The sequence below is a fragment of the Brachyistius frenatus genome, unplaced genomic scaffold (assembly GCF_029030835.1).
Source record: "Brachyistius frenatus isolate BFR_SWC_R1_liver_20210118 unplaced genomic scaffold, ASM2903083v1 Contig_461, whole genome shotgun sequence".
NCBI lineage: Eukaryota > Metazoa > Chordata > Actinopteri > Embiotocidae > Brachyistius > Brachyistius frenatus.
This window is the reverse complement of record NW_027211060.1, coordinates 27548-54997: the sequence shown is the minus strand read 5'-3', so window position 1 is coordinate 54997 and position 27450 is coordinate 27548. Positions and strand designations below refer to the sequence as shown.

The 27450-nt window shown below is 42.9% G+C and overlaps 1 protein-coding gene across 5 annotated transcripts; it reads right to left on the bottom strand.

The window, feature by feature from the left end:
• Positions 1-655: 655 nt before the first annotated feature.
• tcerg1l (transcription elongation regulator 1 like) lies at positions 656-27450 on the bottom strand. 5 transcript variants are annotated; one of them, XM_069687418.1, is made up of 16 exons: positions 27153-27450; positions 26362-26576; positions 23834-23920; positions 23174-23318; positions 18412-18612; positions 9713-9855; positions 9487-9522; positions 9312-9390; positions 8548-8630; positions 6614-6714; positions 4751-4902; positions 4462-4549; positions 4204-4300; positions 3965-4054; positions 3762-3880; positions 656-1638 (listed from the first exon to the last, which is right to left on the bottom strand). In XM_069687418.1, the coding sequence occupies exons 2-16, from the start codon at positions 26560-26562 to the stop codon at positions 1482-1484; spliced, it is 1779 nt and encodes a 592-aa protein (XP_069543519.1). In that variant the 5' UTR covers positions 26563-26576; positions 27153-27450; the 3' UTR covers positions 656-1481. The 5 variants fall into 5 exon arrangements, with proteins under 5 accessions (XP_069543519.1, XP_069543523.1, XP_069543518.1 ...); XM_069687422.1 differs by having other exon boundaries at positions 26362-26542; XM_069687417.1 differs by having other exon boundaries at positions 27157-27450.

The following is a 27450-nucleotide window of genomic DNA, read 5'->3' as shown; positions in this document are numbered from 1 at the left end:
TTAGCTGTGATGAGCTGAGGGCAGGAGGTTACATTTCAATGTGATTTACGTACAAAAATAAACAACTCCTCTCGATTGTCCGTGACGAGTGAGCAGCAGCCTGAAGCTGCTGAAGCGGATGGCTCAGCTGAAAGCTCAGGGATGACTGGCCTTTGTGATTTCGTGAGGATTTTTTTGGACAAAGAGTTTGAAGCTGTCCATGTTTGATCAGTTGAAAACTGTAAGCAGTATTCAGTGTTGTGACCGAACGGACCCAGAGGGTTCTGGTTCAGTGCTGAGTGATGATGGAGGTGACTTTAACATTCATGATGTTCAACAGTTCATTATTAGACTCAAATGTAAATAAAGCCACTCACTGACGTAGAAACTGAACATTTAATACTATTTCCTCTAAACTCTCTTTAGTCAAACCATTTTAATAACGTGAATTTACAATAATAGAGTACACAGCATGAGGAAATAATTCCACTACAGTAGACGTTTGTCTGATGATGCTGAGGTCAAATTTAAGGAAGTGATTCCATTATTATCTTCTTCAGTTTCATGTGTCCACACAGGAGGAACATCTAGTTGATAGAGCTGCAGCCTCTGTTTTTACTGTCTGTACTTGTGAGCAGTAAAACAAGGCTGAAACAACAAAGACAACAGCAGCACATCTGTTTACACGTTTAATTTTTAAAACACGTCATGACCAACAGCCAATGACACGTCAGAACACAAAGATCAACACAGACACCGTCCAAGGAGAAGACTTGAAAAATCATCCAATCTGTACATCAGGACACAAAATATGTCTAATCACAGCTCACCATGTTGACAGGTCTGTGTGTGCATGGGGGAGAGGGGGATGGGGAATTACATCACATCAGAAATGTACTTTGTTTGTTTGTATTTTGACAGCAGAAATCCTGATAACAAACATGTTGGAAAAAACACAGAATAGACATGAAGGTGGACCACGATTACACAGAACAGGTGTGTGTGGGAACAGTCTGTCTTGTGCTCTAAGTTTTGTTGAAGTCCAGTCCAGTCCAGTCCAGTCCAGTCCAGTCCAGTTCAGTCCAGTTTAGTTCAGTTCAGTCCAGTTCAGTCCAGTTTAGTTCAGTTCAGTTCAGTGGCTCAGTTCTTTTAATACGTGAGAAAGAGTCCGTCCAGTTCTGGAACAGTGCAGCTGATCCAGATGAATTCAGCACCCCACAGAAATCAGTCTGATGGTGCTGGTCTTTATCCTGTCTTGAAAACTGTAAAACAAAGTCCAGAACCATGTAGAACCTCTGAGACGCAGTGATCCTAGTCTAATGTTTTTGATACTGGTCCAGTTTATCCAACAGAATCATGAGTCTGGAACTAAGATCCATTAATGGGAGCCAACACAGGGTGGGCCAGAAGTCCTGATGGGGTTTTGAGGGTTCCTAAAGGCTCTGGAAGATCCTGGATGAGTTCTACAAAGGATCCAGATGGTTCAGTAAGGTTTTCAGATTTCATCTCATTTTCCTCAGTCTAGCTCTGTTCTCTTTGTCTCGTTTCTTTAACGATATGATGTAATAGTTAAAGATAACTTCCTGGTCCTTCTTCCTGTTCAGAGCGTTGAACCGCTGGTCGCCATGGTAACGAGCACAGAACTCCTTAAACGTAGATCTGCAGAGAAAAATAAGAACGAAACATGAATATTTGTGTTTCCTCATGAGGGTCGAGAGTTAATAGAGCGCAAATAAAAAATATCAGTAAAAATATATTTAAAGAAATAAAAAATATAAACAGAAAAAAACTACAAACACATGAAAAACTAAAATACAATATGAAACCAAATGACAATGAAGAAAATGATATTCATATAAGGTTCAACCAAAACATTCAGAGACTTCCTGTTGCACATGAACGCAGTACGGTGATGCACAACAACCTTCATGGGGAAGTTATGTCACCTGATCAGCATCATCACTGAGTTCCACACGGTAACATGACCACTGGTACGTGAACATCTATGATATCATCGAGAACCTGAAACTGGAGCAGAGAAACATCAGGTTTTGAGGAACAAAATGTTCAACACGCCTGCTCACAGCCAAGTGTTCCTGAGCCCACGCAGTGATTTCCACCACAGAATCATGGCTAGTTTTAAAGCAGCTGATCACAACCGTCCAACATTGATTCTCAGTCTTGTTCCTTGCATCAGATTTTGGGGCATATTTTTGGGGAACAAAATCTTTAACATGATGCTTGTGTTGTCATTTTGGAGAAGTCTGTTGCCATGGCGACACAGTTCAGGTGGTCCACAGTGAATGTTCCCCTCAGAAGGTCCCGGTGGAACTCGGTGTTGACAGTCTGTCTCTGGGGGACGAATTCACGGTGACACAAAGAAAACCTACCTGGTGTCTCCTGATCTGACGCGCCTTCTTCAGACAGTGAAGCTCCGCCCCTCTTGAAACGTGACGTCATCAGAACACCTCGCCCGGCTCATCGCTCCATCGCTGTAGACTTTCTGAAGCATGTCAAGGGTCTCTGATGACCATTTACAGAGTTTAATATATAATATGATGTTTCTCTGCTCCAGTTTCAGGTTTCCATGGTGACATCACTAATGTTCCCCCAGGTTTCCATGGTGACATCACTAATGTTCCCTCAGGTTTCCATGGTGACATCACTAATGCTCCCTCAGGTTTCCATGGTGACATCACTAATGCTCCCTCAGGTTTCCATGGTGACATCACTAATGTTCCCTCAGGTTTCCATGGTGACAGCATTAATGCTCCCTCAGGTTTACATGGTGACATCACTAATGCTCCCTCAGGTTTCCATGGTGACATCACTAATGCTCCCTCAGGTTTCCATGGTGACATCACTAATGCTCCCACAGGTTTCCATGGTGACATCACTAATGCTCCCTCAGGTTTCCATGGTGACATCACTAATGCTCCCTCAGGTTTCCATGGTGACATCACTAATGTTCCCTCAGGTTTCCATGGTGACATCACCAATGTTCCCTCAGGTTTCCATGGTGACATCACTAATGTTCCCTCAGGTTTCCATGGGGACATCACTAATGCTCCCTCAGGTTTCCATGGTGATATCACTAATGCTCCCTCAGGTTTCCAAGGTGACATCACAAATGCTCCCTCAGGTTTCCAAGGTGACATCACAAATGCTCCCTCAGGTTTCCAAGGTGACATCACTAATGCTCCCTCAGGTTTCCATGGTGACAGCATTAATGCTCCCTCAGGTTTCCATGGTGACATCACTAATGTTCATGTACCAGTGGTCATGTTAACGTGGAACTCAGTGATGAAGCTGATCAATAACTCTGAATATGTCCTCATGAAGTTTGTTGGTCCTCTGTGTGCAGCTCTGTGCTGCCTTCAGGAACACTCTGAATGTATTGATCGATACTGGTATGTGTTCAGCTTTTGTTGAGATGATTAAAGTGGATCCTTTCTGTCTGAAGAGCCATAAGACCTGTTTCTCCATCAGCAGGTACAACAGGACAGACTACAGGCTGATCTTTACTGTTTGTGGTTCAGGTGTTACACAGGTAACTGTCTAATGTAACGCTCTGCTCCAACTTCTAGTTTACGTGTTGAATTTTGGTGGTTGGACAGAGCTCTGACATCTCCATCAGTTGTTAACGGTGGATTCACAGAGGAGCTCCTGAATCTGAGCCAGCGGAGTGTCAGCTGTCAGAGCGGAGCCTCAGGGAAGAGACGAACACCTGGCGGTCCAGGTGAGGAGGTTGACTGAGGTCAGGTGTGAATAATGGATGATACCTGCTGCTGATCTTCGCTTCCTCCAGCAGCTGTTTGAACTCCTCTCGGGCCCTCTGCAGTTTCCCCCTCTTCTCCTTGTACTCCTCCTTCACCCTGCTCTTCACAAACTGCTCAAACACCTGCACACACAGGTAACGTGATGTCACAGTGACATCATGAAGGTGTGACGTCACCTCAGTGGACTCAGAGAAATAAAGAGAGACCTGTTTCCTCTGATCTGAAGTCAGCAGCAGGTATCGAGGGTCAAATACCATCTTATGGAGCTCCCTGTCCCAGGTGGAGAACGCCGACACCTGCAGACATGTAGACAGGTAGACAGGAAGTAGGTGTGTGTGTGTGTGTGTGTGTGTGTGTGTGTGTGTGTGTGTGTGTGTGTGTGTGTGTGTGTGTGTGTGTGTGTGTGTGTGTGTGTGTGTGTGTGTGTGTGTAAACAGGAATCTACCCCTCTCTCCAGCATCATTTCTCTGAAGTGAGCGATGCGAAGCTCCAGTGGGAGGAGCTTAACTTCTTCTGGATGAGGGACGAGAGACTCCTCTGATCTAAAGACAGAGAAACATCCAACCAATCACATCGCTCTGTGATGATGATATCATCAGGTCAAAATGTTTTACGAACAAAACAACAAACCACAGTAAACAAAAACCTTTTGACCTTTGACATCGACTCTGTTCTACTCCTTGATTGGCTCCTTCAGACTCACCTCTTCCTCTTGGAGTTGTGTTTATGATCATTATCTTCATCGTCACCGTTACCATAGAGACCGGATGATTTACAGCTGGAGCAGTTGTCTGTCACAGAGAGACGAGTTCCACAGTTGGACAGGTGAGGAGCCAGACAGATGAAGAGACAAACAGGTGAAAGACAGACAGGTGAGGAGGCAGACAGGTGAGGAGACAGACAGGTGAAAGATAGACAGGTAAACGATAAACAGGTGAGGAGAGACAGGTGAAGAGACAAACAGGTGAGGACAGACAGGTAAAGAGACAGACCAGCAGGTGTCATCTTCTTCCTCTTGTGGGGTGGGTCCTCGATGATGTGGCTGATGTCTCGGCCAATCAGCTCCCCTGGTCTCTCCCACACAGAGAGGTGGATTGTGGGATTGAAGAAGAAGACCCGGTCATCTCCAGTCCACACGACACACCTGCATTACCACACAGAAACGCCTAAAACACCTGAAACACATGAAACACCTAAAACACCTGAAACACATGAAACACATGAAACACCTGAAACACATGAAACACCTAAAACACCTAAAACACCTGAAACACATGAAACACATGAAACACCTAAAATACATGAAACACATGAAACACATGAAACACCTAAAACACCTGAAACACCTAAAACACCTGAAACACCTAAAACACCTAAAACACCTGAAAAACATGAAACACCTAAAACACCTGAAACACCTAAAACACCTGAAACACCTAAAACACCTAAAACACCTGAAAAACATGAAACACCTAAAACACCTGAAACACATGAAACACCTAAAACACATGAAACACATGAAACACCTGAAACACATGAAACACCTAAAACACCTGAAACACATGAAACACCTGAAACACCTAAAACACCTAAAACACCTGAAACACCTGAGTCACAGTGAAACCACTGCTGTGATGACATCAGCAGAAGCAGATTATCTGGCTGATCTGGTCCAATCAGAGACCAGCACTGGGACTCTGCTGAACCCTCGGGCTCCAACAGTCGTCTGTGACCTCCAGCCAGAGTCATATCATGGCATCATCAACCGTCTGACCCCACCCCCTGCTGAGTCTCTGCACTGTTTTTATTGCCCTGCTGCCTTGATCTAGTTCACACATTCATTCATGAACAAACACTCAGCAGCTGAGAGACAGAAGGACACATGTCCAAAATCATACATGAACCGACTGGACCGGTCACACAGGTCACAGGATGTAAACCATCTGAATGAAGCTGGTTCACAAAACAAAAACAAACAAACAAACAAACAGAAAAACAAAACAACAGACAGACAAGCAAACAGACAAACAAACAAACAGACGAACAAACAGACAGACAAACAAACAAACAAACAAACAGACAGACAAACAGACAAACAAACGAACAGACAGATAAACAAACAGACAAACGAAAAAAACAGACGACTAGAGAGACAAACAAACAGACAAACAGAGACAAACAAAAAGACAGGCAAACAAACAAATAAACAGACAGATAAACAAACAGACAAACAGAAACAAACAAATAAACATACAAACAGAGATAAACAAACAAAGATACAGAGACAAACAGACATAGAGACAAATAAAAAAACAAAAACACAAACAAAACAAAGATACAAAAAAATATAAACAGAAATGAAACAGACAGAGATAAACAAACAAACAAACAAACAAACGGAATATAAACAAACACAAACAAACAGACAGAGAGACAAACAAACAAACAAACAGACAGACGGAGACAGACAGAGAGACACACAGACAAACAGACAGAGACAAACAAACAAATAGACAGAGACACAGACAAACAAACAGACAGAGAGACAAACAAACAAACTAACAGACAGACAGACGGACAGAGACATACAGTGTCTACAGAGAAACAGTTTTCAGTGTTTGTGTTGATGTTCTAACGTGTTTACCAACAAACACAACAGCCCAACGTCTGCATCTGTTCACAGTTGCCATGGTAACACCACTGAAAGAGACCTTTTCACCGAACATTAAACTCACATTAGAAACCATCAGAAAAATGATAAATGTTCAAATGAACTGATTCTCCTGATGGATTTTTAAAATGTAAAAAAAAAAAAAATCAATAATCAACAATGAGGAGAACAGAGCAGCAGTTACCATGGCGACCCTGGGACAGGAGTGGAGGCGACAGGACGTTTGTCTTTCCTTCCTTCTTCATGTCCCTCCTCCTCTCCTCTCTGTACAGATACACCAACACACTGACACGCACACACACACACACACACACACACACACACACACACACACACACACACACACACACACACACACACACACACACACACACACACACACACACACACACACACACACACACACACACACACACACACACACACACACACACACACACACACAACAAAACCACCTGATCAGAATCAATCTTTAACTGATCAACATTGCAGTCATCGTTATGATGTCATCATTTGTTCTCCTCCTGTTCTCTTTGTGTTCTCATTGTGTTCTCCTCCTGTTCTCTCTGTGTTCTCCTTCTCTTCTCCTCGTGTTCTCCTCCTGTTCTCTTTGTGTTCTCATTGTGTTCTCCTCCTGTTCTCCTTCTGTTCTCCTCCTGTTCTCCCCATGTTCTCCTTCTCTTGTCCTCGTGTTCTCCTCCTGTTCTCCTCGTGTTCTTTTCTTGTTCTCCTCTTGTTCTTCTCCTGTTCTCCCTGTGTTCTCCTCATGTTCTCCTCCTGCTCTCCCCGTGTTCTCCTCCTATTCTCCTCGTGTTCTCCTCCTGTTCTCATCGTGTTCTCTTCGTGTTCTCATTGTGTTCTCCTCCTGTTCCCCCTGTGTTCTCCCCATGTTCTCTTCCTATTCTCCTTGTGTTCTCCTCCTGTTTCTCCTTCTGTTTTCCTCCTGTTCTCCTCCTGTTCTCCTCATGTTCTCCTTCTCTTCTCCTCGTGTTCTCCTCTTGTTCTCCTCCTGTTCTTCTTCTGTTCTCCTCGTGTTCTCCCGTGATATCCTCCTATTCTCTTTGTGTTCTCCTCCTGTTTCTCTTCCTGTTTCTCCTCCTGTTCTCCTTCTGTTTTCCTCCTGTCCTCCTCCTGTTCTTCTCCTGTTTCTCCTCATGTTCTCCTCCTGTTCTCCCCGTGATCTCCTCCTACTCTCTTCGTATTCTCCTCCTGTTTCTCCTCCTGTTCTCCTTATGTTCTCCTTCTGTTTTCCTCCTGTTCTCCTCCTGTTCTTCTCCTGTTTCTCCTCCTGTTCTCCTTGTGTTCTCCTCGTGTTCTCCTCCTGTTCTCCTCCTGTTCTCCTCCTGCTCTCCCCGTGTTCTCCTCGTGTTCTCCTCCTGTTCTCCCTGTGTTCTCCTCCTGTTCTCCTCCTGCTCTCCCCGTGTTCTCCTCCTATTCTCCTCATGTTCTCCTCCTGTTCTCATTGTGTTCTCTTCATGTTCTCATTGTGTTCTCCTCCTGTTCCCCCTGTGTTCTCCCCATGTTCTCTTCCTATTCTCCTTGTGTTCTCCTCCTGTTTCTCCTTGTGTTCTCCTTCTGTTCTCCTCCTGTTCTCCCCATGTTCTCCTTCTCTTCTCCTCGTGTTCTCCTCTTGTTCTCCTCCTGTTCTTCTCCTGTCCCCCTCGTGTTCTCCTCCTGTTCTCCCCGTGATCTCCTCCTATTCTCTTTGTGTTCTCCTCCTGTTTCTCCTCCTGTTTCTCCTCCTGTTCTCCTTGTGTTCTCCTTCTGTTTTCCTCCTGTTCTCCTCCTGTTCTTCTCCTGTTTGTCCTCCTGTTCTCCTTGTGTTCTCCTCCTGTTCTCCTCGTGTTCTCCTCCTGTTCTTCTCCTATTTCTCCTCCTGTTCTCCTCCGGTTCTCCTTGTGTTCTCCTCCTGTTCTCCTCGTGTTCTCCTCCTGTTCTTCTCCTGTTTCTCCTCCTGTTCTCCTTATGTTCACCTTCTGTTCTTCTTCTGTTCTCCTTCTGTTCTCCTTCTGTTCTCCTTCTGTTCTCCTTCTGTTCTCCTTCTGTTCTCCTCCTCCTCGTGGAAGTCGCAGCCTCAGCTCAGATGGTTCTATGGCCTCGATGGAGGGAGGAACTCACCTGTTGAAGGTTTGACGTTCTGTCCGTCCTCAGCAGCAGCGCTCCTCCATAAGTAGCTGAATCTCCAGCGGTCCCTCGCTTCTCTGACAAACACAACAAAAGAAAGTTTATTTAAACACATGATGACACACTGATGCCAGAACAGGTACAGAACTGTTCTCTACAGTTCTACTGTTCCCCTTTCTTTTCTGACCATTATATTACTGCCTGTTGTTCTAGTTCTGAACATCAGGATCTGATCTGTACAGTAGGTGTGCGTGTGGAACCTTTTGAACTGGAAAACCGTTCTCCTGAGAATCTTTACAAGGAAAACCGTTTTACTGAGAATCTTTCCAAGGAAAACCGTTCTACTGAGAACCGTTCCAAGGAAAACCATTCTACTGAGAACTGTTCCAAGGAAAACAATTATACTGAGAACCGTGGTGTTCTTTGGTTCCGTAATGACTCAGTGTGACTGAGATAGACAGTCTTTGGCTGCTGGAACGTGAACTGATGAAATGAACAGAGTTCCTCCGGCTGATCTGATCTTCTGTGAGAAGATGACATGTTGTGACAGCAGCCACATGGTCACGTGACTGTGATGTCAGAACCCATCAGTGACAGCATCATGAGGTCAGATCAGACTGTTGAGTTCTTCCTGCAGAACGCTGAACACGGAGACCGACTACCATCAGAGAGACGCCTCTACATCTCACTACTTAAATCTATAATGTTCTAACAGGCAGGCAGACAGACAGGCAGACAGACAGGCAGGTAGGTCTTACTGTGTCTGTAGTCGGTCAGCAGAGTGAATCTGGAAGAAAACCTTGATGTAAAAAAGGAGGGTTGAACTTCTTTCATCACCTGAAAGACAGGAAACTAGGATTAGATCAATGAAATGGAGAGACGGACGGACAGATAGACAGACAGACAGACAGACAGACAGGGAGACAGGCTCACCTTGAAAGGTAAGACAGGCCACCTGTCAATGCAGAGCTGCGAGGGACGGACAGGCCCAAATACACAGGAGAGACAGAGAGAGAGACAGGTCTTACATGAGCGTCAACAACATGTCCAGGTATGTCTGTCTGTCTGTTTACCTGAAGCTTCAGGGATCCCCCTAAACGTCCACTTGGACCAGACTGAGCTCTGAACACAGTTTTAATGTGATGTCATCAATACACACCTGCACAGGTAGAGACAGCCTTCTGTCAAGGCTGATCAGCGGACTTAACCACGCCCCTCTTCGCTGCTGATTGGGCAGAGTGAGAGGCCACGCCTCCTGATATAGCGGTGGATCAATCCCAGCCCATTCCCAGTAACCTCCACCTACAGCATGACATCATCATTTCAGTGATTAATACTTTGTTTGATCTTAACATGAACAGAAGCACAACAGGACTTAAAAACTGTAGAGAAACAAACTGAGTACTAACATATGAGTGTCATAACATGAGTATACTATGATGAAAAGTGTGCTAAGATGTAAATGTACTAAGATGTAAATGTGCTAAGATGTAAGTGTATTAAGACGTAAGTGTACTAAGACGTAAGTGTACTAAGATGTAAATGTACTAAGATGTAAATGTACTAAGATGTAAATGTACTAAGACGTAAGTGTACTAAGATGTAAATGTACTAAGATGTAAGTGTACTAAGACGTAAGTGTACTAAGATGTAAATGTACTAAAATGTAAGTGTACTAAGATGTAAATGTACTAAGATGGAACGTTTACTAAGATGTAAAGTGTAATAAGATGTAAATGTACTAAGATGTAAGTGTACTAAGACGTAAGTGTACTAAGATGTAAAGTGTAATAAGATGTAAATGTACTAAGATGTAAGTGTACTAAGATGTAAATGTACTAAAATGTAAGTGTACTAACATGTAAGTGTACTAAGATGTAAGTGTACTAAGACGTAAGTGTACTGAGATGTAAATGTACTAAAATGTAAGTCTACTAAGATGTAAATGTACTAAGATAGAAAGTTTACTAAGATGTAAAGTGTACTGTCGAGGTGGTGTCCCGCTAACAATGTGGGCTTCATTGACAATTGGAATACTTTCTGGGAAAAACCTGGCCTGATCCAGAGAGACGGCATCCATCCTACTTTGGATGGTGCAGCTCTTCTTTCTAGAAATATGGCCATGTCTCTTAACAGCCCTAAAACCTGACATCCAGGGTTGAAGTCAGGACGCAGAGCTGCAGTCTTACAGCTCCTCGGCAGCTTCTTTAGAGCTGTCACTCACCCAAAACATTCAACATCCTATAGAGGTTGTGTCTGTACCCAGACCACCTATATTTAAAAAACTCAAGGAAAGATCTATCAATAAAAATGTAATAAAAATTGATCCTACCAAATTAATGGATCAAAAAAAATCTGACAATTAAAAGCGGATTATTAAATATCAGATCTCTCTGGTCTAAATCTGTTAGTAAATGACTTGATAACTGATCATCAGATTGATTTACTCTGTCTCACAGAGACCTGGCTGCAACAGGAAGAATATGTTAGTATTAATGAAGCAACTCCTCCCAGTCATATTAATTATCATATTCCTAGAGATTCAGGCCGAGGAGGAGGAGGAAGAGGAGGAGGAGGAGGAGTGGCAGCAATCTTCCACTCAAGTTTATCAATTAATCCGAGACCTAAACTTAGTTATAATTCATTTGAGAGTCTGACTCTTAGTCTTTCACCCAAACTGGAAAGCAGAGAAACGGATTGTATTGTTGTTGTTTATCTCCCACCTGGTCCTTATTCAGAGTTTCTAACTGAATTCTGACTTTTGATCAGATTTAGTGCTGAGTTCAGATAAAGTGATGATAGTGGGAGACTTTAACATTCATGTTGACGTGGACAACGACAGCCTCAGTTCTACTTTCAGCTCATTATTAGATTCTGATAATGAGAATGTAAATAAACTCAGAATGTAAATAAACCCCGTCACCATGATAACCACACCCTCCATCTGGTTCTGTCGTATGGGATGGAAACTGAAAATGTAATTGTATTTCCTCAAAACCCTGTTTTGTCAGACCACTTCTTATTAACATCTGAAGTTACAATAATGGACTACACAGCATGTGGGAATAAATCCCACTACAGTAGATGTCTGTCAGATGATGCCGTGGTCAAGTTTAAGGAAGCAGTTACATGTTTATCCTCTTCGATGCCGTGTGTTAAAGCAGTGGAAGACATCGACGTTGATCTTAGTCCCACACAAGTGGATCATCTGGCAGAAAACACTGCAGTATATCTGCTACAACTCTAGATGATGTCGCCCCTCTGAAGAAGAGAGTCATGAACCAGAGGAAGTTGTCTCCATGGTACAACTCAGAACTACGCTCTGCTAGGCAGCGACTGGAAAGATGGAAAGGAAATGGAGTTCCACTAATTTAGAAGAATTTCACCTGCCTGGAAGGATAGTCTAATATTATATAAGAAACCTCTTTGTAAGGCCAGGACTTTATATTATTCATCATTAATAGAGGACAACAAGAACAACCCCAGGTTTCTTTTCAGCACTGTAGCAGGCTGACAAAGAGTCCCAGTTCTGTTGAGCCCTCTATTCCTTCAGCTCTCAGCAGTAATGACTTCATTAACTTCTTTACTAATAAAATTCTTACTATCAGGGAGAGAATCAGGCCGACCCCTCCTGACACCATCACTGATGTGTTGTTAAGCACAGCAGCCCTGAAAGCAACTGTAGGACCAGATGTAAACTTGGAACATTTCTCTCCTGTTGAGCTCTCTGAGTTAACTACAATTATTTCTTCATCTGCATCCTCTAGCTGTCTGTTAGATCTCAACCCAACTAAACTTTTTAAGGAAGTCTTCCCTTTAATTAATACTTCCATATTAGATCAGATCAACCTATCTATTGTAACCGGCTATGTACCGCAGGCTTTTAAAGTGGCTGTAATTAAACCTTTACTTAAAAAGCCGACTCTTGATCAGCTATTTTAGGAAACTACAGACCAATTTACAACCTGATGTTTATTTCTAAAATCCTTGAAAAAGTTGTTGTAAATCAACTTTGTGATTATTTCCAGAGGAACTGTCTGTTTGAAGATGTTCAGTCTTTAGAGTTCATCATAGCACAGAAACAGCTCTGGTGAAAGTTACTAACGACCTTTTATTAGCCTCAGATAATGGACTCGTCTCTGTACTTGTTCTTCTGGACCTCAGTGCTGCTTTTGATACAATTGATCATACAATCTTATTACAGAGATTAGAAGACGTTACGAGGATTAAAGGAACTGCATTAAACTGGTTCAAATCCTACTTATCAGATAGATTCCAGTTTGTCCATGTCAACAATGAGTCTTCCAGACAAACAAGAGTTAGTTATGGAGTTCCACAAGGCTCAGTGTTAGGCCCAATACTTTTTACTTTGTACATGCTTCCATTAGGAGATGTCATCAGGAAGCACTGCATCAACTTCCATTGTTATGCAGATGACACTCAGCTATATCTTTCTATAAAACCAGATGAAGCTAATCAGTTAGTAAAACTTGAAGCCTGTCTAAAAGACATAAAGGTCTGGATGACCAAGAACTCCCTGCTTCTAAATTCAGACAAAACAGAAGTTCTTGTACTTGGTCCTAAACACCTCAGAAACTCTTTCTGTAATCTTTTAGTTACTCTAGATGACGTTGTCTTGGCCTCCAGCAAAACTGTGAGGAACCTTGGAGTCATCTTTGATGAGGATTTGTCCTTTAGACATTATATAAAGGAAATCTCCAGAACTGCCTTCTTTCATCTACGTAATATTAATAGAATCAGGAAAATCCTTCGTCAGAGTAACGCAGAAAAACTCATTCATGCGTTTGTTACTTCTAGACTAGATTATTGTAATTCCTTGTTGTTAGGATGTCCAAATTACTCATTAAAAACCTGCAGCTGATCCAAAATGCTGCAGCAAGAGTACTGACGGGATTTATCAAGAAAGATCATATTTCTCCAGTTTTATCTTCTCTTCACTGACTTCCTGTGAAATCAAGAATATAATTTAAAATTCTCTTGATGACTTACAAAGCCCTACATGACCATGATGGAGCCATGATATCGTAGAGCTCTTATAGAACCATATAATCCTAGCAGAGCAGTTCTCTCTCAGTACGCTGGTCTACTTGTGGTTCCTCGAGTTTCCAGAAGTTGAATGGGAGGTGGAGCTTCAGTTTTCAGGCTCCTCCCCTGTGGAACCAGCTCCCAGTTTGTGTTGGAGGGGCAGAAACCCTCTCTAGCTTTAAGATTAGACTCAAAACGTTCCTTTTTGATAAAAGCCTATAGTTAGGGCTGGCTCAGGTAGACCTGAACCAACCCTTAGTTATGCTGTTATAGGCCGAGGCTGCTGGGGGACCTCGTTACATGCTGAGCTTCTTTTCTTTCCTCCTACTCTTTAACTGATTCATACCTCACCATCTTCTTCTCTCCCATAGTTTCTTCTTATTATCTGTTGTCTCCATTCAGTTCCTTCGCTCACATAGTTTCTCTTCTTTCTTTTCCAGATTTCCCATCATGGAGCTGCATGTCTCTGCTCTGCGCTTGTCGTCTCCACCAACAGTTCTTCTCTTCTATCTCTATGCTGTCCTTTTCTCTCTCTTCTCTCCTCTCACCCCAACCGGACGAGGCAGATGGCCGCCCACCTCTGATCCTGGTTCTGTTAACAGATGCTCCGCCCACCTCTAAGCCCGGTTCTGTTAACAGATGCTCCGCCCACCTCTGAGTCTGGTTCTGTTAACAGATGCTCCGCCCACTTCTGCCGCCCACTTCTGAGTCAGGTTCTGTTAACAGATGCTCCGCCCACCTCTGAGCCTGGTTCTGTTAACAGATGCTCTGCCCACCTCTGATCCTGGTTCTGTCAGAGGTTTCTTCCTGTTAAAGAGAGTTTTTCTTCCCTCTGTTGGAGGTTTTTCTCCCTTAAAGAGGAGGTTTTTTTTTTTTTTTCCTCCGAGCTTATGTGGGAATTGTTGAATTGTTGAATTGTTGGTTTCTCTGTATAATGTTGTAAAGTTCTTGCTATGAGGACTTTAATGTGTTAAGTGCCATGAAATAACCTATGTTGTGATTTGGCGCTATATGAATAAAATTGAATTGAATTAAGATGTAAAGTGTACTAAGATGTAAAGTGTACTAAGATGTAAGTGTACTAAGATATAAGTATACTAATATGTAAAGTGTACTAAGATGTAAAGTGTACTAAGATGTAAGTGTACTAAGATGTACTAAGATGTACGTACTAAGATGTAAGTGTACTAAGATGTGAGTGTACTAAGATGTAAAGTGTACTAAGATGTGAGTGTACTAAGATGTAAAGTGTGCTAAGATGTAAAATGTACTAAGATGCAAGTGTACTCGTAAAGTGTAATAAGATGTAAGAGTACAGATGTAAAGTGTACTAAGATGTAAGTTTACTAAGATGTGAGTGTACTAAGATGTAAGTGTACTAAGATGTGAGTGTACTAAGATATAAGTGTACTAAGATGTTAAGCGTACCAACATGTAAAGTGTACTAAGATGTAAGTGTACTAAGATGTGAGTGTACTAAGATGTAAGTGTACTAAGATGTAAGTGTACTGAGATGTAAAGTGTACTAAGATGAGTGTAGTCGCTATCGGTATTGTGTTCTCTGCAACAGCTGCAGCTTCCTCCTCCTTCAACTACGATGCCATGATGGCGGCTGTTGAGCGTGAGAAGTGTCCAGTGTTTCATACTGAACTGTTTGAGTGTTTTGAGGACATTCATCTCCTCTCTTTAATGGAAATCAAAACACACTGAATGTTTGTGTTTTCGTCCTCCGATGAACGAAACATCATCTTCTCGTCTTCTCTGCTGACAAATTTAATCAGTGTCACATTTAAATGCAGCTCAGGCAGCGTGGAGATGTGCTGCATCTGCAGTTATAACTGAAACACTTTAACCCTTCACTCTCATAAAAAGCCCTTTGCAGGATTGATTCTGTCTGTTTTCGAAGCCGTCACATGGGATATATTCCTCACATTTGACATAAGCTGCAGCCATTCAACAAAATGACACCTTTCATTGTCTCTCTCTTCTTCTCCTGCTGTCTCAATGTCTCTTGCCTGTTTTATAAAAGGACGATTAATATGCATGTGAATGGAGATTAACTATGTGTGTGTGTGAACATCAATGTGATTTTAGGCAAAGCTGCTGCACACACACACACGCACAGACACACACACACGCACACAAACACACAGCAGTAGGTCTCTGTTTCGTTTGAAGTGTCTCGATCTAATTTTCTGACTTCCCCTCTTCATCCATCCTCATCTTCCTCCTCGTCCTCCTCCTCCTCCTCTAATCTCATTTATTTATATTTTACCTTTCCTTCAGGAGGGTCACCTAAGCAGGTGTGATATCACTGTGTAGTTTCCTGAACAGCTGATCAGGAGTCTGTTTGTAGGTAAAGGTTTGATCACAGCAGCTCTAACAGCCTGTGGAATGTAGAACCTGCTGACATAGAACTGATCTGAAGTGATAATTGACGGTAAAACATTGATGAGTGTTGTTGGTGTCTCAGAGACAGATTGATGGTTCAGATGAAATGTTCTAATTGTAACTCTGGTCTAACGGACGGTTCTCAGGCTGCTGTTTGTCTATGACTGTGCGTCTATCAACGACAGAGAGAGGCTGCAGCTCTATCAGGATGACGAATAGTATGATGATGATGAAGTACAACTCAGAGTCCTGCCATCTGCAGAAGTTCTCTGATGACTCTGCAGTGGTAGGATGTATAAGGGATGGACGGGAGGAGGAGTACAGGGCAGTAGTGGAGGACTTTGTGGAGTGGGCGGGAAGGAATCACCTGCTCCTGAACTGGATAACACTGATTAGACATACAACACACACACACACACTGAAAAACACTCTCACACACACACACACACACACACACACACACACACACACACACACACACACACACACACACACACACACACACACACACACACACACACACACACACAGTGTTAATGGATCCTGTGGCCAATTACCTCCATTTTAGGTCCTTCAATCAATCAACCAGTTATCAATACAGACTGAGCTCAACCAATTACATACTGTGTGTGTGTGTGTGTGTGTGTGTGTTTGTGTGTGTGTGTGTGTGTGTGTGTGTGTGTGTGTGTGTGTGTGTGTGTGTGTGTGTGTGTGTGTGTGTGTGTGTGTGTGTGTGTGTGTGTGTGTGTGTGTGTGTGTGTGTGCGTGTGTCTGCAGTATAAAGCAGAACCCTGTAAAGATGAGCTATGAGCTGTCCTGAAAATACTCAATTACACCCTGGAGAACTGTGTGTGTATGTCTGTGTGCGAGTATGTGTGTGCATGTCTTTGTGTGTGAGTGTGTGAGTGTGTGTGTGGTTTCAGTGTTTTTCGTCTATTGTTTTTCACCCTGTAAATGGGCAGGTAGTGGGCAGGGCCTGTGACTCACCTGCAGAGAGAACAGCATTGTTCAGACTGATGAATCCTGAATGTTCTGCAGGACACACCTCCACCGACCATATATGGTAAACACTTCCCTTTTAAAGGCTCTAATGATAACATGGTAGGAGGACCTGATGAAGGACCTGATAAATCTCTGAACACAAGGGACAAGGCTGGAAACCAATATTGGATGGTGGTGATCTTCAGGCCCTCAGGCAGCACTGCATTAAAAACACACTATTCTGGAGTGGAAATCACTGCATGGGCTCAGGAACACTTGTGAAAACCATCGTCTGTGAACACAGTTCATCGCTGCGTCCACAAATGATGTTAAAACTCTCCAAAGAAGAAACCAGATAGAAACATGATCCAGAAACACCGCTGCCTTCTCTGGACCGAGATCATTGAAGATGGACCGAGGTGAAGTGGAAAACTGTCCGTCAGATTCAAAATCAGCAGATATTTTACATAAAACAATAAAATCTCTGTTTCAACATTTTATATGTTGTTTTAGGTCTATTTTCTAACAAATGAGTTTATGTGATTTATAAATCATCACAGTCTGTTAATATTTAAATTTTACAACATCACTACTTTGTTGAAAATAGGGTTGTAAAATGTGAACTATATCAACATATATATATAAAAAAAAAAGAATTTAAGATTTTGGTCTAAACAAAGTTAATGAATTAGTAAAGTTTTAAACAGTTTTTAATGGTGTAAAACAGTCAAAGTAGGAAAGTTGTTGTCAGATATTCTTCCTGCTGCTGTTCATCGTTTGAGGTGTCGCTGTTTGTTTATTTTCAATAAGTACACGCTGAGCTGCAGATTTGTTTCTGCTGCAGGAACCGAAGATGCTGCGACTGCAGATCAGCAGCGTGAAATCCAGTCGGCTGGATGTTAATTAGCAAAGATTAAAAATAAAGAAGAGAACTGAAGAGCAGGACGAGGAAGGCTCTTCCTGTTTTAATAGTGTTCACCGGCAGGGAGGTGACTGATATATCATCATACAGTTTCACTCCAACGACTTGATGATGTGATTATACCACTTCAATACGACGACCTGATGATGTCATCATACAGCTTCACTACAACGACCTGATGATGTCATCATACCGCAGCGCTACAACAACCTGATGATGTCATCATACTGCTGAGGAAGCCGCAGATGTTCCTGAACGCATCATTACAAAGTGTTCATATTTGTTTATATTCAACATCCTGAAGAAGAACCAAAGTTCACTGTTCAACACAGGGAACAAAAGCACAATGCATTCTGGGTAAAATAAGTGAAGCTGCAGGTTGGAGGGTGATGTGTTCAGGTGTTACAGTTATTTACAGTCAGAGCAGTGCTGTGATTGACAGGTGCCAGTGTGATTGACAGGTTATCTGTGATTGACAAGTATCAGTGATTAACAGGTTGTCAGTGTGATTGACTGACCTGTTGGTTGAGGAGGAGAAGTGAAAAGAGGCAAGCAGAGAGGAGACACAGACTGAAGGCGCTGTGGGAGGGAGGAGGAGTTCAAAGAGGAGGAGGAGTTTGAGGAGGAGGAGGAGGAGGAGGAGGAGGAGTTCGAGGAGGAGGTGGAGTTCGAGGAGTCTTCAGGGTCTCTGGTGTTTGTGACGTGTCTTCTGACATGACCTGGACACAGAAACAGAAACAGATCTTTTTCATCTGTCTGACCTTCATCACCACCATCACCTTCATCGTCTGATTTTCAGAATGTACTGTACCAACGAGAGGAGGAGGAGGAGGAGGAGGAGGAGGATAAGGATGATGATCAGTAGCGTGTCATAATTGTGTTCGTAGAGAAGATGATGAAGAAAACATCACGGATGTGGCGTGTGGTTTCATGTCATACTTTAACATACATGTGTTTTTCCTGCAGATGTGTGTGTGTTTCAGGACGTATAGGAGGATCAGTCCGCCTCCAGACACTCAGTCTCCTTTCAGGAAACACTGACCTAAATCTGTTGATGGCAGCAGCATCACAGCGACAATAAAACATCTGTGCAGAGATGTTAAACGCAGCACGAAGCTCCACTCGGACTCACAAATGCACCGCAGATGATGATTTTACATCAAAGCACACTTTAAAAATGTAGTTCATATTTACTGACAGTACTACTACACACTTTAGTACCATGTACTACCACATACTGTATAATGTAGTACAACATACATTATATTTACTGCAGTATATTTACTGCAGTATATGGTGAGCCGGTCTCTTGGTTCCTTCCTGTTCGGTGCGTCGTAACCTCACCAAAGTTTCCAGAGTGTTAATGAAACTCCTGTCACTGCAGGACGAACGTGTGCAGCTGGATGATGTAGCTGCTGACTGAATGTCCATCAGGACGACGTTCACCTGAAACACTCAGATCACCTGCAAACTGCAGGAGAGTTGGACTGAACAGGGTCCGGTTCTGTCACCAGGACCAGGTCTGAAGATTTGAATGTAGCACAACACACACAAACATGTAGACACACTTATTCACACTATCAATGACTCTGACTAATGTGTGTTTAGTAAATTTATGTTGATGTCGTGTCATAACACAAACTTGAATATAAATCTAATTATGTATTTACAACTGAAGAGAAACTGAAGAAAAACTGAGCTTCTGCCAGAAAACAACAACTACACGAACAAACACCAATGTTCAAGAAAATAAAAGCTTTGTCACTATGAAAACATGCAGTGCGTTGTAGGTAGCCAGATGGGTACTTGGGACTTGTGTACTAACACCCAATGTGTTCAAACTTGTATAACATCACAGTGACTCTGACTGTTAATAATGTTGGATAAAACTTCATATTTGAACTACAAGTGGTTCAAGAAGAGCTTTTAGGTTACTTTGAATATTATTATTATTAATAATAATATTATTATTACTGGACTGTTAAAAGGCCGAAACTGCAGGTGTTGTCAGGTGATGCGTTCAAATGTTAGTGATTTCCTGTCAGTGCAGAACAGCAGTGTGAGACATCACTACTTTGTACATGCTTCCATTAGGAGATGTCATCAGGAAGCACTGCATCAACTTCCATTGTTATGCAGATGACACTCAGCTATATCTTTCTATAAAATCAGATGAAACTAATCAGTTAGTAAAACTTGAAGCCTGTCTAAAAGACATAAAGGCCTGGATGACCAAAAACTTCCTGCTTCTAAATTCAGACAAAACAGAAGTTCTTGTACTTGGTCCTAAACACCTCAGAAACTCTTTCTGTAATCACTTAGTTACTCTAGATGACGTTGTCTTGGCCTCCAGCAGAACTGTGAGGAACCTTGGAGTCATCTTTGATGAGGATTTGTCCTTTAGACATTATATAAAGGAAATCTCCAGAACTGCCTTCTTTCATCTACGTAATATTAATAAAATCAGGAAAATCCTTCGTCAGCGTAACGCAGAAAAACTCATTCATGCGTTTGTTACTTCTAGACTAGATTATTGTAATTCCTTGTTGTTGGGATGTCCAAATTACTCATTAAAAACCTGCAGCTGATCCAAAATGCTGCAGCAAGAGTACTGACGGGATTTATCAAGAAAGATCATATTTCTCCAGTTTTATCTTCTCTTCACTGACTTCCTGTGAAATCAAGAATATAATTTAAAATTCTCTTGATGACTTACAAAGCCCTACATGACCATGATGGAGCCATCATATCGTAGAGCTCTTATAGAACCATATAATCCTAGCAGAGCAGTTCTCTCTCAGTACGCTGGTCTACTTGTGGTTCCTCGAGTTTCCAGAAGTTGAATGGGAGGCGGAGCTTCAGTGTTCAGGCTCCTCCCCTGTGGAACCAGCTCCCAGTTTGTGTTGGAGGGGCAGAAACCCTCTCTAGCTTTAAGATTAGACTCAAAACGTTCCTTTTTGATAAAAGCCTATAGTTAGGGCTGGCTCAGGTAGACCTGAACCAACCCTTAGTTATGCTGTTATAGGCCGAGGCTGCTGGAGGACCTCGTTACATGCTGAGCTTCTTTTCTTTCCTCCTACTCTTTAACTGATTCATACCTCACCATCTTCTTCTCTCCCATAGTTTCTTCTTATTATCTGTTGTCTCCATTCAGTTCCTTCGCTCACGTAGTTTCTCTTCTTTCTTTTCCAGATTTCCCATCATGGAGCTGCATGTCTCTGCTCTGCGCTTGTCGTCTCCACCAACAGTTCTTCTCTTCTATCTCTATGCTGTCCTTTTCTCTCTCTGCTCTCCTCTCACCCCAACCGGTCGAGGCAGATGGACGCCCACCTCTGATCCTGGTTCTGTTAACAGATGCTCCGCCCACCTCTGATCCTGGTTCTGTTAACAGATGCTCCGCCCACCTCTGAGCCTGGTTCTGTTCACAGATGCTCCACCCACCTCTGAGCCTGGTTCTGTTAACAGATGCTCCGCCCACCTCTGAGTCTGGTTCTGTCCGAGGTTTCTTTCTGTTAAAGGGAGTTTTTTTCTTCCCTCTGTTGGAGGTTTTTCTCCCTTAAAGAGGAGGGGTTTTTTTTCCTCCTAGCTTACAGTAGGTGGGAATTGTTGAATTGTTGGTTTCTCTGTATAATGTTGTAAAGTTCTTCTACAAGGACTTTAATGTGTTAAGTGTCATGAAATAACCTGTTGTGATTTGGCGCTATATAAATAAAATTGAATTGAATTAAGATGTAAATGTACTAAAATGTAAGTGTACTATGATGTAAATGTATTAAGATGTAAAGTGTACTCAGATGTAAAGTGTACCAACATGTAAAGTGTACTAAGATGTAAGTGTACTAAGATGTAAAGTGTACTAAGATGTACGTGTACTAAGATGTAAAATGTACTAAGATGCAAGTGTACTCAGATTTAAAGTGTAATAAGATGTAATAGTACTCCGATGTAAAGTGTACTAAGATATAAGTGTACTAAGATGTAAAGTGTACTCAGATGTAAAATGTACCAACATGTAAAGTGTACTAAGATGTAAGTGTACTAAGATGTAAAGTGTACTAAGATGTAAGTGTACTTATTTGCTTGGTTCTGTCAGAGGTTTCTTCCTGTTAAAGGGAGTTTTTCTTCCCTCTGTTGGAGGTTTTTCTCCCTTAAAGAGGAGTTTTTTTCCCCTCCTAGCTTATGTGGGAATTGTTAAATTGTTGAATTGTTGAATTGTTGAATTGTTGGTTTCTCTGTATAATGTTGTAAAGTCTTGCAAAAAGGACTTTAATGTGTTAAGTGCCATGAAATAACCTATGTTGTGATTTGGCGCTATATAAATAAAATTGAAATGAATTGAATTACTCTGTACACTACACATGTATCAGTACTCACATGTATCAGTACTCACGTGTAACAGTACTCACATGTATCAGTACTCACGTGTAACAGTACTCACATGTATCAGTACTCACATGTAACAAAAGTCACATGTAGCAGTACTAAAACGTCTGGAGTCTCAGATGTGAAACAGCACACATTTCCCATCATGCACTGGGTGATTTCCAACAGACCAAACCTTTCCAAATTGCTTTGGCAGCAGTGTGTGTGTGTGTGTGTGTGTGTGTGTGTGTGTGTGTGTGTGTGTGTGTGTGTGTGTGTGTGTGTGTGTGTGTGTGTGTGTGTGTGTGTGTGTGTGTGTGTGTGTGTGTGTGTGTGTGTGTGTGTGTGTGTGTGTGTGTGTCACAGCAGAAAACACACACATTCACCTCCAAGCAGGGAGCCACACATCAGCTCTCAGAAATGATTCTTGTTGTCTGGGTAACATAGCAGCAGTGAATGCAGCATCCCTAAAACATATCTGACTTCCAAAGGTTGCTGGTTTGATTCCAGTTGAGCTGATTGACCACCTGAAGGAAGCCCCACCTCTCAAGAATTGGGACCTTTGAACAAAAGGCTGAGAAGCTCCGCCCCCATCTGCAGATCATTGATCTGATTGTTTAAAGAGCTGACAAACTCCTTTCTCTGTGGATGTGCTCCAAAACCTGACGGGGACAGCAGGTTTGAGCCAGGAGGACAAAGAATATGTTTCTTATGGTCTGATCAAATGGCTTCATGGAACACAGAAACTAAGCAGGTGCGCTGACGACAGGTACACATTCCGACGCGTCACATGACCTGAAGCTGAATCTGAACAGAAGTATAACACCTTGTTCGCATGTCAGCTGGACTCCGTGTCCGTGAGACATGAATAAAAACGCAGGAACACATCTAAACCTGCATCAGGTGACATCGTCTTACCCGAGAGTCGGGAGGAAGACAACAGCAGGCGGGACTTGGGGGCGTGTCCACCAGCCCCCTGGATAATCTGATTGGTTAGGAGGAGGGGTTTCTCTCTCCTCGGGAACACACCCACTTCTTCTGGTGAGATCCAGCCATCAGTGAGCTGCAAACATAGTAACAACATGTTAGTGAGTGAATGAGTGATGGAGTTAACGAGTTAACAAGTGAGTGAAAGAGTGATGGGAAAAAAGGATTTGTCTCTTCCTCTTGTTTGCATTGTGGCTCCAGAAAGTGTCTTGTCAGCAGGCTCCAAAAAGTTTCCTTTGTTTTCTGTCTTATTTGCAAGTGATTCTTTCTGCATCTAATTGACGACTCCCCTGTGTCCTTATCTTGTGACCTACAACCAACTCTGTATTATCATACGAAAGCAGATACAAAGGGAATGGGGGTGACTGTCAACTGTTTATCAACTGTATAAAAGCTGCCCTAAAGAAAGCCCTGCTGAAGAGGACTGCTGGGGGGAGCACTGCTGGACACCTCTCTTTGAGGGTGCATGTAGTTGCTCCTTCTTGCAAGAATAAATGTCCAATGTGTTTGATTTTGAACCAAGCCTCTTGAGTAATTTTTCCAACAAAGAGACGAGTGAGTGGTGGAGTGGGAGGGAGGGAGGGAGTTCACCTTGGGAAGACGGTGACGAGGATGAAGGGGTGCAGATCGATAGAACGTTGGGAGTAAAGGAACGACTTCAACTGCTGGACGTTCCCACTGAAAAAACAAAAAAACATTGTTACTTCTCTGCGTGTCACCTGTTCACAACCACAGAAGAAAATCCACGAAGAGAACCCGTAGAACCACATCAAGAACCCGTAGAACCACACAGACAGACAGACAGTAGTCTGTAGTCTCTTCTCAGAGGATCTGTCCAATCAGAGCCCTCCTCACCCTCCCTGACCTTTGAACTCGCTGCGAAGTGAATGGCTTGCTTTAAAGCAGTGACAGAGACAGCAGAACCCTTCATAGATGCAGAACCACCAGAACACACATGTTGGATCTGTGAACAGGTTTTAAAGCAAACATGTTGCGTTCATAATCATCTGCAGCTGCAATCGTCTTTAAAGTTGAAACGTGTTCTGTTGGTTCTGAACAAACAGACTTTAAAGAGAAGAACGAGATGTCTGCTGATAAACTGGAGTTTATGCAGAGAATTAAAGAAGAGCTGCATGAGATCATTAACACCAATAATTAACACACAATTATTCACTGTGGCCTCAGGGATCATTAAAGTTTCATCTTATCTCGAGACTGCAGACGGAGGACAGATCAGAATGAGGAAGATGAGGGGACGGATGCTTAAGAGCTGCTTTCATCGGTTTAAATCTGAATCTGCAGTCCAACACATTTCATCACATCAACACAGGAAACAGGATGTGTGCCTTGACACGTGTTTGGGATCAGAACCAGAACGGTCAGGTCAGAACGGATCGCAGCCCAAAGCAGCCACTGGATTTTCTGTCCGACCGGACCGCGACCGGCCTGACATCATGATGTCATCAGATGGAGGCGGCTGCAAGTTTAAGGTAACGTGTGCAGAAGTGAAGTCTGGCGGTCTATCATCCTCTGGTTCTGACTGATCCATGATCCAAATAAAAGTCCAGCAGTGAACTGACCAGCAGCCCCAAACACCTTCATCATGCTGATAACCCATCTCCATGGCAACGACTAAAAACTGTGAACATGACTGATCCTCTGCTTCACTCGTCTTCAGTGATCTGCAGCTCAACCAGTAGCTGAGGACTCTGGGAAATGTTGTCTGCATGGCGTGTGTTACCTGTATCAGGTGTGTGTTACCTGTATCAGGTGTATGTTATCTGTATCAAGTATGTGTTACCTGTATCAAGTGTGTGTATGTTACCTGTATCAGGTGTGTGTTACCTGTATCAGGTGTGTGTTACCTGTATCAAGTGTGTGTTACCTGTATCAGGTGTGTGTATGTTATCTGTATCAAGTGTGTGTTACCTGTATCAGGTGTGTGTTACCTGTATCAGGTGTGTGTTACCTGTATCAGGTGTGTGTTACCTGTATCAGGTGTGTGTTACCTGTATCAGGTGTGTGTTACCTGTATCGGGTGTGTGTGTCACCTGTATCAGGTGTATGTTACCTGCATCAGGTGTGTGTTACCTGTATCAGGTGTGTGTATGTTACCTGTATCAAGTGTGTGTTACCTGTATCAGGTGTGTGTTACCTGTATCAGGTGTGTGTTACCTGTATCAAGTGTGTGTTACCTGTATCAAGTGTGTGTTACCTGTATCAAGTGTGTGTTACCTGTATCAAGTGTGTGTTACCTGTATCAGGTGTGTGTTACCTGTATCAAGTGTGTGTTACCTGTATCAAGTATGTGTTACCTGTATCAAGTGTGTGTATGTTACCTGTATCAGGCGTGTGTTACCTGTATCAAGTGTGTGTTACCTGTATCAGGTGTGTGTATGTTATCTGTATCAAGTGTGTGTTACCTGTATCAGGTGTGTGTTACCTGTATCAAGTGTGTGTTACCTGTATCAAGTGTGTGTTACCTGTATCAAGTGTGTGTTACCTGTATCAGGTGTGTGTTACCTGTATCAGGTGTGTGTTACCTGTATCAGGTGTGCGTTATCTGCATCAAGTGTGCGTTACCTGTATCAGGTGTGTGCGTTGCCTGTATCAGATGTGCGTTACCTGTATCAGGTGTGTGTTACCTGTATCAGTGTGTGTGTGTGTGTACCTGTATCAGGTGTGTGTTACCTGTATCAAGTGTGTGTTACCTGTATCAGGTGTGTGTGTTACCTGTATCAGGTGTGTGTTACCTGTATCAAGTGTGTGTTACCTGTGTCAAGTGTGTGTTACCTGTATCAGGTGTGTGTTACCTGTATCAAGTGTGTTACCTGTATCAAGTGTGTGTTACCTGTATCAAGTGTGTTACCTGTATCAAGTGTGTGTTACCTGTGTCAAGTGTGTGTTACCTGTATCGGGTGTGTGTTACCTGTATCAAGTGTGTGTTACCTGTATCAGGTGTGTGTTACCTGTATCGGGTGTGTGCATTATCTGTATCGGGTGTGTGTGTTCCCTGTATCAGATGTGCATTATCTGTATCAGGTGTGTGCGTTACCTGTATCAGGTGTGCGTTACCTGTATCGGGTGTGTGCGTTACCTGTATCGGGTGTGTGCGTTACCTGTATCAGGTGTGTGTGTTCAGGTATCCACACAGCTCGGGGGTAGAAGACCAGAGGAGGCGAGGCCTGGTATGTCGCTGCTGACCAGCTGGCCAACCACAACCACTTGGGGGTGGGATCACTACTGATGGACAGCCAGGGTGTGGTGGAGGTTACCATACCAACGGGCTGACCTTTAAACCTAGAGACCGGCAGCATCATTATGACATCACCACCTGAGAGAAAACCAGAGCACTAACAATCAATTCATATATAGGTTCTGTATATTATTATCAGTATATTAATCAGAATATTATTAACTATATATCAATAACAGTATTATATACTATATATTATTAACTTCATATTATATTATATTATATTATATTATATTATATTATATTATATTATATTATTATAGTATAGTATATTATAACAGAAACACACAAAACACATACACACACACACACACACAAACAGATACACAGACACAAACAAATATACACAGACACACATTCACACACACACACACACACACACACACACACACACACACACACACACACACACACACACACACACACACACACACACACACACACACACACACACGCCTTTCAGTAAATTCACTAAAATCGGAAGTAAACTAATGTTTTCTGAACATCGATCGATAATAAATAAAGGATCAATAAAAATAGATCAAATCAATAAATGTGACGTCATGTATTGCACTTGTAAAGTTGCAGCTGACCGGAAAATCACGGGTTATTAACGGTTCATTGGAGGGTTAAATCCTGGGACGTGCCACCTACAGACCTGCGGAGCTTCTGCAGCTGCTGTCCCGGTGAACTGCTCCTCACACCGGCTGGACCGCCGACCCTCTCCGGACCACTCACGTCCGGAGCCTCAGATCGTTCCTCTGGCTGCAGCTCTGACAAGTCTTCAATGAGGTCCGCAGATCAGCCTCCCCTCCGGTAAAGGTGACGGCGAGAACGGGACGTGACATGAAAGACCGACAGACCGACAGACCGGAGGACAGAGAGACAGGTGGAACGACTCCCGGTCCTCTCAGACTGACCGCGCGTGTCGCGGAGGCGGACGATGCGACGC

Bases quoted from the DNA above. Each gene is read 5' to 3' on its own strand.
- tcerg1l (XM_069687418.1), bottom strand. From the start codon at position 26,562: ATGATGCTGCCGGTCTCTAGGTTTAAAGGTCAGCCCGTTGGTATGGTA. The intron at 9,523-9,712 runs GTGTGTATTGAT...CGTCCCTCGCAG, and splicing joins GGCTGTCTCTACCTGTGCAG to CTCTGCATTGACAGGTGGCC. The intron at 9,391-9,486 runs GTGAGCCTGTCT...CCTGTCTTTCAG, and splicing joins GGCCTGTCTTACCTTTCAAG to GTGATGAAAGAAGTTCAACC.